The sequence below is a fragment of the Mya arenaria genome, chromosome 12 (genome assembly GCF_026914265.1).
Source record: "Mya arenaria isolate MELC-2E11 chromosome 12, ASM2691426v1".
NCBI classification, from domain to species: domain Eukaryota; kingdom Metazoa; phylum Mollusca; class Bivalvia; order Myida; family Myidae; genus Mya; species Mya arenaria.
This window is the reverse complement of record NC_069133.1, coordinates 55,605,432-55,617,585: the sequence shown is the minus strand read 5'-3', so window position 1 is coordinate 55,617,585 and position 12,154 is coordinate 55,605,432. Positions and strand designations below refer to the sequence as shown.

General features: G+C 37.8%; 2 protein-coding genes across 4 annotated transcripts; one reads left to right on the top strand and one right to left on the bottom strand.

Moving 5' to 3' along the window:
• Nucleotides 1-2,568: 2,568 nt before the first annotated feature.
• Nucleotides 2,569-2,979, top strand: LOC128210798 (homeobox protein HMX3-like). The gene has a single exon (XM_052915151.1). It carries the CDS (start codon nt 2,569-2,571, stop codon nt 2,977-2,979), a length of 411 nt encoding a protein of 136 aa, XP_052771111.1.
• A 1,019-nt stretch (nt 2,980-3,998) lies between these two features.
• On the bottom strand, nt 3,999-11,339 carry LOC128212063 (uncharacterized). Of its 3 annotated transcripts, none has more exons than XM_052917308.1 (2): nt 11,239-11,339; nt 3,999-7,287 (listed from the first exon to the last, which is right to left on the bottom strand). In XM_052917308.1, the coding sequence occupies exon 2, from the start codon at nt 7,245-7,247 to the stop codon at nt 5,970-5,972; it is 1,278 nt and encodes a 425-aa protein (XP_052773268.1). In that variant the 5' UTR covers nt 7,248-7,287; nt 11,239-11,339; the 3' UTR covers nt 3,999-5,969. The 3 variants fall into 3 exon arrangements, with proteins under 3 accessions (XP_052773268.1, XP_052773270.1, XP_052773269.1); XM_052917310.1 differs by lacking the exon at nt 11,239-11,339 and adding an exon at nt 11,131-11,201; XM_052917309.1 differs by lacking the exon at nt 11,239-11,339 and adding an exon at nt 7,481-7,547.
• Nucleotides 11,340-12,154: the final 815 nt, after the last annotated feature.

Below are 12,154 nucleotides of genomic sequence, written 5' to 3'. Positions count from 1 at the left end.
GATACAGTGGAGCATTTTAAGAGTCACTATAAGATACAGTGGAACATTTCAAGAGTCACTATAAGATACAGTGGAGCATTTCAAGAGTCACTATAAGATACAGTGGAGCATTTCAAGAGTCACTATAAGATACAGTGGAGCATTTCAAGAGTCACTATAAGATACAGTGAAACCTTTCAAAAGTCACTCTAAGATACAGTGGAACATTTCAAGAGTCACTCTAAAATACAGTGAAACATTTCAAGAGTCACTCTTAGATACAGTGAAACACTTCCAGAGTCACTCTACGACACAGTGAAACACTTCCAGAGTCACTATAAGATACAGTGAAACATTTCGTGAGTCACTCTAAGATACAGTAAAACACTTCAAGAGTCACTATAAGATACAGTGAAACATTTCGTGGGTCACTCTAAGATACAGTGAAACACTTCAAGAGTCACTCTAAGATACAGTGAAACATTTCAAGAGTCACTCTAAGATACAGTGAAACATTTCAAGAGTCACTCTTAGATAGAGTGAAACACTTCAAGAGTCACTCTTAGATACAGTGAAACACTTCAAGAGTCACTCTACGATACAGTGAAACATTTCAAGAGTCACTCTTATATATAGTGAAACACTTCAAGAGTCACTCTTAGATACAGTGAAACACTTCAAGAGTCACTCTAAGATACAGTGGAAGCTTTCAAGAGTCACTCTTAGATACAGTGAAACATTTCAACAGTCACTCTTAGATACAGTGGAACATTTCAAGAGTCACTGTAAGATACAGTGGAACATTTCAAGAGTCACTATAAGGTACAGTGGAACATTTCAAGAGTCACTATAAGATACAGTGGAACATTTTAAGAGTCACTATAAGATACAGTGGAACATTTCAAGAGTCACTATAAAATACAGTGGAATATTTCAAGAGTTACTTTTTGCTTACTGTATACAATCACTTCAATTGAAGCATTTAATATCAATCGGTGGTCGGTTAATCTTTGGGCAATTATCAATGGTCGATTATTACCAATTTTGTCAATTAGCGCCTGACAAGGAGCGATACCAAGCATAATTGAATGACCAATCAGCGCACATTTCATTTCCGAAATAAATTTCGAATGGTTAGATCAAAACTGCGATAAGAACTATTCTTTCAAATTGCTGACACATTAACTTGTATTTAGTATTCGGCGAACTTGATGTGGTCATCATTACAAGCAATGGTTGTCTAGCAAAAGCATCACATGAAAGCTCTACTACATTGAATATTAAAACTTTGAGGCTAATGTTCGTGTGTATCTGATAAAGTATTAAAATAATTTTAAAGCAAACAGTCCAATCTTTTGTCGCAAAAACAAGTGTGTACTACTCTAATGGTTTTGTGAACACTGTGGTAGAACTCTGTTAAAGATGATAACAAAAACAGAGATTGGTGGTACGGGCAAGCCTGTCCTCAACAATAAACCGCTTAGTTTCTCAATCAGCCGGATTCTTCATAGGGAAGATGAAAATACGCCAGTAGCAGACAACAAGTCATCTTTTCGAGGGGCCGACATAGAGTCGTCTGCCCGAGCTGCAGCGGATCAGATGCACGTATCAGAAGAATATCCCAGAGTTCCCCACCTGCACGCGGCCACCGTGCATCATTACGCGCAATGCATGGAGACAGACGAATATGCATATTTCGGTAAGTTTGTAATACGAAAAAAATATGTTAATTACAAGGCAATGTCATTTTTTTGGTTTTTTAAAAGATAAAATTAAGACACATAACTATTTCGTTAAGATACCAGTCTTTTAGTTAATAGAACAAATATACAAACGTTTTCAAATTCACTTATAAATTAAAAGTCGATTTTATTTGAATTTTCTTCCATGGCAAATCCATACAAAACGTCAAAATCCGCAGTTAGACAAATGTTTCCAGTTTCAACAATATTAATGTAATGTTACATATATACAAAAATACATTTTCTTCAAGAAAAAAACAACATATACGATTAAAGTGTTGTTGTTTTTTTTGTTAAAGACATTCCTTACATTTTAGTAAAAAGTACAAAAATGCATCCCTTTGCCCTTGTCATGCTATTCTATAGCTTTCATCTGACAAATGTTTATTTTCAAGTTTGAAAACCAATAGTAACTTACTTGACGGTAGAAAACAATGTATTAATCATTCAATTTTTATCATTTTCCAGAGACGATATTGCGTCCCCGTGCTTGCAGTACACCAGAGAATGAGTTCCCCTCACCGACGGCCACTTCAAACATTCACGCGCTCTACACACCACTCCCGGGCGCCCTTGGGTCCGCCCGCCATAACCCCTACACGATCCCTGGTCGACACCCGCTTACAAGCCACAACGCGTTCGTACACCCGGCCGGATACTTTGGCCACAGAACAGTTCCATGTGTCCAGCAAACCGCAAAACGTTCTAGGACAAGTGTATATGAATATACTGAAAACCCAACTGAAATTGTAAAACACATGATGCTGGCGATCATTCTAATCCGAGCACACCGGAACCGGAAGTTCATTATGGCGCGTCTATTCACAGCGATAGAAGCTTAGACTCTATGGGTGAAAGTTACCACCATTCACCGAGTCCTTTCAAAACAAAGAAGAAGAAATCAAGAACTGTGTTCTCCAGAAATCAGGTGTACCAGCTCGAGGCAGCGTTTGACTTGAAACGCTACTTGTCCAGCGCGGAGAGGTCGGGACTAGCTGCTTCTCTTAACTTGTCCGAAACCCAGATTAAGATCTGGTTTCAGAACAAAAGAAATAAGTGGAAACGACAGATTAACGGGGAAATGGACGAAATTCCACTTCCTCCTGCTTTTGCGGCATTATACCCGCAATCATTTTTTCCTCAATCCCCATTGGCAAGTTACGGGCACATGACAGAAGCACGTGGTGATCGTTTGCGAAATACTGTTCCGGCATTCTACTCACATCCCTACGCCAGGGGAAATGTAGTTCCCAAATAGTTGTAGTAAGAAAATAAGACCTTTAAGAGTATTGCATATTTGCTTACAATTTCATAATTTTTTGTTATTGTTTGTTATTTATTTGTTGTTGTTTCAATGTGATTGCCATGAAATAAAATTTGGCAACATTTCTGTTTCGTCTATATTTGAATTTAATGGAAGTCAAACACTGCTTAATCTGTAAGTAGCTTCTATAAGTTTGTTCAGCATTCGACAAGATACACATTGTCACATCACCACACCTATACACTAGCACCACACCTACACATATATGTTTGAAAGACACAAGCATCACACCGAAAAATAATATGAATGAAAAGACACAAACCTCTCACAAACCCATGAATAAAGAACACGTGATAAATCACACCAACGTTTTCACTATTGATAATATTTATGTTTTCCTTTCTTTCTTTATCTAAGATGTGCCAGAAACACGCACGCATGCACACACGTACGCACGCACGCATACGCACACATGCACGGCGCACACGCACACAAACAGATTTTCAGGCTCTTGGAGACATAGCAGCAATTATGGTTCCCGTTTCAGCAAATATCGTAAGGCTGAAGATCGTACATTTCCAGGCGTAATCCCGTTTTCGGCGCCAACTGCGTTTCAATAAAAGTATCGTTAGAACATTTAGCGTACATAATCTGACCGTAACTTTTCGGGTGTCACCGAGACCCATTCCACACCGTAAGGTCTATGGCTAAATTATATTATTTAAACAGAGACTAGCACACCATGGAAACGTTGGTCTAGCTACGCCCCCGATGGGGGGGGGGTGCCGAGGGGTGATCAAGAAATTAGATCACATCATTGAAGTTGGGTCTAAAGACAACACTTGAATTATAAAACAATGCATAGTTCACAGTAGTTCTGCTTGTATGGGAAATATATAAAAGGGTAAAACTAAATAAGTCGATCGTAAATGAATTGTTGACTGTACGTAATTATGAAATTCACGTGCTGACTGCATGTTGTCTTTAAGCAAGCGGTCATGCACGAGCCGTTAACATGATACATATAATTTACTTAGATTTTGATCAGTCTGTCCTAAAATGGTGCCATTTTGAAGTACGTTATCAGCGTCATCAAACTAGCGGAATAATAAGGTTAACAATTGGTAATTAATTAATATTCCATTTGGAAGATTGATAAATCCGATATAAACAAAATCATGTCCGCCCTACAAATACTGCCAAAATAATCTTTGTGTAAGTATTGTCAGTACTTTAATACAGCCATACATGCAAGGCATAAACTACAAAAAGTCAGTTATTGAATAATTTGAAAGAACATCGCCTGTCATGCCATACAACTCAATGTGCATCCGTTTTACGAAACATGTATACATCTTCTTAGAGACACGTGAACAATTCAAAAATGCGTCAGTTTTCTAACGATTAAGAAATTTTAAAGAATTCTGAACGTGCATCAGTTTTCTAAGAAAAATATTTATACATCAGTTTTCTTACAGATATGTAAACGATTCTGAAAATGCATCAGTTTTATAAGAGACATGTATACAACAGTTTTCTAAGAGATAGGTAAACAATTCTGAAAATGCATCAGTTTTCTTACAGATATGTAAACAATTCTGAAAATGCATCAGTTTTATAAGAGACATGTATACAACAGTTTTCTTGCAGAAATGTGAACAATTCTGAAAATGCATCAGTTTTCTTAGAGACATGTAATTTAAAACAATTCTGAAACTCCATCAGTTTTATTAGAGACATGTATAGATTTCTTCGAGCATGAGATAACAAGTGAGTACACCTACTAATGATCCATCCGTTGTTTGAGCCTTAGGTCATTAGGAATTACAGTACAAGGCATGCCCGTTGGGTCTACTTGTGGAACTAAGGAAGAGGCATTTAACATACAGTAAAAACTCGCTGTGTCGAAGTCGTTGAAAACTTGGTTATTACTTCGAGATAACGAACATCCGATACAACAGAAAATCAAACCATATTGGATTTAACCAGAAATATTCGAAAAAAATGTTCGATATAACCGGAACATCGACATAGCGAGCTTCGACTGTACAACTTCTTTAGGACAATACGATAGGTTGCGGAACACGACGTGTACTATACATTTATTGTACACGTGAAAGTTGCAGTTGCGTTTAATCGTCGTTTGATAGATATTATTCTAAGCTTTTACGTGCCATTCTCATTCATCCTAGGTGTGTACGCATAGCACCAACGCCGTGGGCTGATATTCAATTTTGGTCTTAATTGGATCTAAGAACGATGTAGCTAATCGGATTACTTGTTATAAATAACTGGATAATAGAGTGAATGAAGTCAATGATGTATGACCATAAGGTTGACTTAAGTTGAATATTGAATACCTGCCCTTGTGTACGAGAGTGGTAACGGGTATATTCGTTGACAATCATATACATCCCTGTACCCATGCTTTCATACATGTCATGCTAAGCTTGTACCTTGTACACATAGGTGAATGACAAAGTGTAAAAATGAGGCCCACACGTACACGTACCCGTACAAGTAGTGTTTCGCAACCACTCTATTGTTGCATATACATGGAACATGCGTTTTCATATATGTATATATATATAACTATATATACGTCGAAGATAAACGTTTTTGATAAATAACAAGAACATTTAAAAAAGAGTAAACTGTTGAATTTGCCGAAAGCAATTTGAATTTGAAAAGAAATGGCGGAAATGTTAAGAATTCAGCTTATTTAGCGTTAGCTAGTCACGAACATTTTAAATAATGACCTATATTCGTGTACTTCAATTTCACCACGTACACGTGCATGGGAACACGGACCGTTAACACCAATACAAGCGAATATGACCCCGCTTGGTTCTGGCTGCGTAGTCTTTTCCTAATTAAGCAGGTGAAACATGGCAAAATGTCGTGAAACAATTAAGAACGATATTTAGATAAAAATAATTTAAATAAATGCTAACATAATAACAGAGCTTGCGAGACACAGGTTGTCATCTGTCGTTGCTGCCTTTAGTCCCAGCATCCTCTTCCGCTGTGTTGGCGGTGCGCACTTCCTCTAGCCACCCGAGAATCTGGTCCGTCTTCCGGGTGTCACAGAAGTTTGTAGAGTTGCGTCCAAGGCTTGACAGTCGGTAGTAGTTCCTGGACTTGCCCGCCGACGAATTACCGTATTTGTTGAGCTCGTTTGTTGTGATGTGTCTGTATTTTGTGTACAGGGAGGCCATGGGTTTGGGCCGGAATATTTTCGCCCCGCTGGGAGTTTTTTCAACAACTTTGTCCTCCTTAGGGGACTCGAAACTCTCTATGGAAACGGATTCTGATAACGAATCCGACTGATCGTCGTCGACATTGTTACGAGATTTTTTGTCAGATACTTCGGAAGAGGTCAGTTTCGTTTTTACAGTCGGTGTCCTGTCAATATCGTACTCGCTCCAGTCTGGCCTCATAGGGACCTCGGGACATGACCTTAACCTTCGAAGTTTGTCAGCAGTTTTCCTCTGAGAGGTCTCGTCCTCTATGACGATCGTCCTGCTGGAATCGTCAAAAGATTTCGCCGCACGTTCACACTCCGCTAGTTTGAGTTTCCTTATAAATGCATTAATCTGCGACTTTATGTTAGCTTCCCCGCCACTTAGAGAGAATCCTGTCACACTTTCACCTCTTTTCTGCCATTTAGTGGCGGTTCTAGCAGGGGTTCCTAATATTCGAGTTGATATGTTTTTATCCAGAAATAACCGCCTACCTTTGAAAGGGATGATGGTAGATGTATGTAGGTTGTTTGTGCTCACCGGGCTACTAGTTATATCACGTTTGGTTTCTTTTACCGTCACAGACGAAAATTGCACACGTTTTCCCGCCGTTTTTGAACGTACAGGACCTGCGCCATGCGGCATTACTTGACCTGTACCGGTCGTAATCAGTTTTGGAGTTTGTGGCTCGGACAAAGGCCGAACTGGTTTACTTTCATCCTTTGTGTTGTCCTCAAATGATTCGTCCCCCGGTTTGTTTTTCAATATGCTTTTAACATGTCCGCCGTTATCAATTTTGGGTCGTTTGAGCGGCGTTGTGATTGTCAACATTGGCTTCAGACAAACTGATTTGTTGACTTGACTTCCGGTGTCACCAGTGTATGGGGAACGCCAGAACGTGTTAGGCGTCCGTGACCGCAATTCCGCCGGAAATTCGCCATCGTCAACGCGATGTACAAACAGATTCTCCATGTTCAATGGCGGGCCACTCTTCCGGTTGTTGAAGTAAGGCTTTAACATGGTTCATAACGAGAAGATGGTCAGCAAATCCCGTACGGACCTGCAAAAGTGATATTCTAAATTGTAGTAGTTATTCCAAATTCCAAATGAGCACATATAAATTTTAAAACAATAATTTGAACAGCTTCATTCATTATTCCGTATGCGAATGTATGAGAGTCAACATTGATCGAATCAAAAGTAATTACAAAGCATATATTTGAACGTTGAATGTATGCGTATGCTTAACTTACAGTTCTCCTTACGTGAATATGAGCAGCAATATGTTTTATGACACATGCTCGTAAATGAATATATTAAACCTAAGATAACCTTCCAGACTGCAGTATTGGTATGCAAAAAACATTTCAAGTGTCCTTAACGTGCTGTATTTGCACAGATTTAAAATTGTGATATTTTCTTTAAAGATTTAAAATACCAGGGACGAATTGCCTTATTGAATGTTTAAGGTCGTTCATTAGTTAGGATCACCACATTAAAATAGCGTGATCTACGACAAGGCCAACTGTAAAGAGAGCTAGCTTGTCAGTCATGCTTGGTGCCACTTAGGTTAGTCGAAAAGACGTTACATTTATCATCACACATCATCGTTACAAATATCATCAGCTCTATAGAGCTTTAACACCGAGTTCGATTCGTTTTCATGCATGCTTTTAATATTGTTTTTAGATTATATTAATGTAATATTATATTTATCTTCCTTTCTTTCTATAGATGTGTATCAAATGTTTAAAAACCACCTAAACTAGTTTAGAAACATAATTGCTTGTACACACAAATAATGACAAAAGAAAAACAAAATAACAAAACAAAAAAACCAGTGCTTTAAAGAGGTGCCCCCACAACTTATGTGCGGCCTCGGAAATACAAGATGTTTAGGCAGATGTACATGTATTTTATGAGGCCATCGGGACTACCCATGGACATCGAACCAAGTATTTATTTAAAGTAGGTTGCATAGACATGCTGTAACGTGAGCCATTGTATAGCACGGGCACACGGGACCTCTGTTCAACGCCCCTCCGGAAGGCGGTTAAGTATGTTCAGTGTTAATGTTCGGTATCGATCGAACATGCGACCCTGCCTTCACGGGAGTCGCATACCCTACCCCCCCCCCCCTCGATTTAAACACGTCGTACATTTTTTCATGGGTGGACACGCCCCCCCCCCCCCCCAATCCCCAATGATTTTTACAAGGCGGCTGGCAAACACACCCCTTAGGTTTTGCAAACTTTGTTTTAATAAATGTAGAAAAACGCCCCTTAAATTTAATACGCCATGTAAAAAAGGGTGATGTGGTTTTGACCTATTTAAAGATTACTAGGAGTTTTGTCGGGGGGGGGGGGTATTTTTTTTATTATGTATAACTTGCAGCCAACCTCGTGGCTAAGGATCCACCACTAATCATTTGGACTCGATGGCACATGCATTTACAGATTTTAAAATAAAAAAAGTCTCAGCAAGTTGTCAATAACTTAACACATAGGTAATACCTTTATGCCTGTGCGTCTTAATTTTGATGCTACGTCTTAAATCGTAACAAATTTAGCTTTTAGCGATCCTATTGAACCAGGTTACCGAACAACCAAGGACATTTTTGTTCCGTGGCCTTCTATTCATGCACAATGTTGAAACACACAATGACTGATAATACATCAATTAGACAGTGTCACACACTGTTGACATTTATAGTTTAGAAACTTATACAAAATTAAAGAATCCTGAAATGAAGTTAAAGAGAAAGAAATTCAGTTGTTATACAAACATTTAGTTGTAAACATGTAACATATCAAAATAGTATTCATGGAATGCGTAGACAAGACTGCGGTTTCCTTCAAACAATACGTGAACAAACGTGTCCGTTTAGGTCAGTGATGGTTGTTTATATACATGTATATAAGTTATTTTGTGTATAATTACATGCATATCCAAACATCAACATCCTTGACTATGTTGGCTGATTCCTGTCATCTCATTATGGGGCGTGGACGTTTCGTCATCCCGCCAACACGCCACAACGACAAAGACTGTATTTGTTTTATTGTCGACCTATAGTTGCCGTTTTGGCGTGTTGTCGCCCTGCCAGAACGACAAATCAGGGCACCATTACGTAATTTGTATACGCGCCAGAACACAAACGTACAGGACAAATAATTTGTCGATCCGGCACGCCTAAAATAGTGCGTTGTTGCCTGTCTCGCTAGCATACCAGCACACCCAAATGATTCATACTTTATTTGTCTATTTTTTAATAAACATGTCGTCGTCCTGGTTTGTTAAAGAGACGTTGACACGCTAACACGTTAGCAGTTGCCAGAAATCAGCCAATCTCCAGACCAACAGTGTTGAAAGATATTAGTAAACATGCCTGACTAATAAGTGAGGTGAGCGTGCGTTCACCTCTGAACGTGAGGCCATCTTGTGCGGGTCCAGGGATGGTACTAGGTTGCTTAAACATAATCAAATGTTAAAAGGGTAAGCAGGATAGAAGGTAAACAAATGCTACCTTTGGCACAAACAGACAAAATTTCAATCCTACACACCTACCACCAGCGGATCCCTTAAATCGTCAAAGTTTACTTTTTTATTTCAATATAGGAGAAAAACTAAATAAAACACGTCCAAAATGCACTCGGAATACATATGTATAGAATGTTCTTTCCCCTGCCAACACTTTAAAGCTTCACTGTCACAGATTGAACGTTTTGACAACTTTTTTTTATTTTTTGTCTTGGAACAAGCCAATTTTTGCGAACATCCATGGAAACCAGTTATATAAGACTGCTGACAAAAACTCAAATGGCAGATTTTTATATATAAGTTCAAAAAATGATATTTTATCAATGCATTTTTCTTAAACCGTTAGTAACGGTTTAATCGATAAAACATTAATTTTTGAACGGAAATATGAAAATCTATGATCTAATTTTTTGTCAGCAATCTATTATCATTGGTTTGCAGATATTTACGCAAAAAGTTGCTCTTTCCAAGACAAAAAAATAAAAAAAAAGTTGTTAAAATGGTCAATCTGTGAGAGTGCAGCTTTAAACAAAATAAGTTTTGGTTCTGAAGGAGGGGTGCATGTCAAAAGGTTCTGCCGCTTAAGTTACGACCCCTCTAATGTAAATTCCTGGACCCGCCCCTGTCAACACTGTACACCAACACTCCTGTGTCAGATCCTTACATAAATGTACAAATGTCATTGACCCATATTCTGGTAGAACATAATGAAGAGATAGATTTTGCTGCCGATATGTCATGAGTTATTGTTTATTTGGAGGTCTTTTGGGATATTAAACGTTCAGGTCCAGCGTTAAATGTTTATGAGGGTTCACGTATTTAATGATTAAAATGATTGTTGTAATCGGCCAATATATTTGCGATCCAACTAAAACGTACGGCACGTATAACATGGACCAGTATGAAGTTTAAAAGTAGAATATTTTGAAAAATACGGTCATCACATTGGTTCAAAATGATTTCAGCCTTTATTTGACATTCTGACAGTATCAAGCTTGATCAGGTGGGGAAGAACATGTAAATTAAATGCCACGTGCAAAACGTTTTAGAAAAGTCGGCATTTATTTTTGTGAGCTATTATTGCTTTTTCACCCACCTAAGATAAGTGGGTCCAAATATTTGGCCGAGCTGAAAATCCTTATCTTGCCCATTAGAAAAGATAGAAAGTACCCGTATGTAAAAAAACAATAATTGAAAATACATGTTTACTCTACTTTGACTGGGTTGGGAGAAAAACACCTACCATGGCCGCTCGTGTAATATAGGTTCATCCCAACCCTCGCTGAGGGTGTTCTGTTCTTACACTCTTATACTTATAATATCCGTCCAAAAAAAAGAAATATACAAATTAAGTAATTTTTACCTCACAAATGGTATGAATGTTGATATAAAAGTAAGTCCCTCCAACGCTTAATGACGATATATATTACGTTTATCAAGCATTCAGCTTATATAAAACAAAACAACAAACCTTTTACATATTCCACTACATAACACACTCTAACTTTTGTATTAACATAAAAGCACAAAAAAGAAACATTAACCCCATTAGGTATGTTTTCGGTATATTGGCAATATTCTACCAGATAATAAAGAGCTATTATTTGACAATACACTAATAACGCTACGACTTCATAGATTTCCTGATAAAGATGATCTGTACGCAATGATAAATGTTTGCAAAAAAGTAGCCCTGTCAAAGAGATCTTCTTAATTACACAATCTTTTCATTCTTTAATTTACTCAGGTAATACCCTGTTCAGAAAAACAAACATACTTTATCTATCTTCTTCATTGTAACTGGGTATCGTCGAAAGTGACATTCATTTTTTTCTATTTCTTCAGATAACGACTTTTTTAAACAATGAACTTTAAAACTACCCCAAAAAGCAATTATGCGTCACTTGTGTTGTGTCCTCTTGCAATCGAGATTTTTCACTTTCAAACAATTATTTTTGTAAAAGCTAATATCCATGTGTGAACAGGCTATATAACCTTATACAATAAACCGTATCTGACATTGCACCTTGAAATAATGCGGTAGTACGTTCGCAGACAAAGAAGAAGAAGAAGAAGAAGAAGAAGAAAAAGAAGAATATGATGAAGAAGAAGAATATGTTTAAGAAGAAGAAGAAGAAGAAGAAGAAGAAGAAGAAGAAGAAGAAGAAGAAGAAGAGTGTAAGTAATACTTTGTCCGCGTATATATAATATACATTTATACTGTGCGGTCGCTATTCATTTCTACCGGTCGCTATTCATTTCTACGGGAGGCGAGTCTAAAAAGCTTTGACTAGGACTTAGATGGCTTAATTAGAATTATGATTGCATTGTCCCAGATGCTAAATTAGAATAACGATAATATAGTCCCAGATCAAAGTTAAGTAGGA

Excerpts from the sequence above, each read along its gene's own strand:
- LOC128212063 (XM_052917308.1), bottom strand. The coding sequence starts at position 7,247 with ATGTTAAAGCCTTACTTCAACAACCGGAAGAGTGGCCCGCCATTGAAC.
- LOC128210798 (XM_052915151.1), top strand. The coding sequence starts at position 2,569 with ATGGGTGAAAGTTACCACCATTCACCGAGTCCTTTCAAAACAAAGAAG.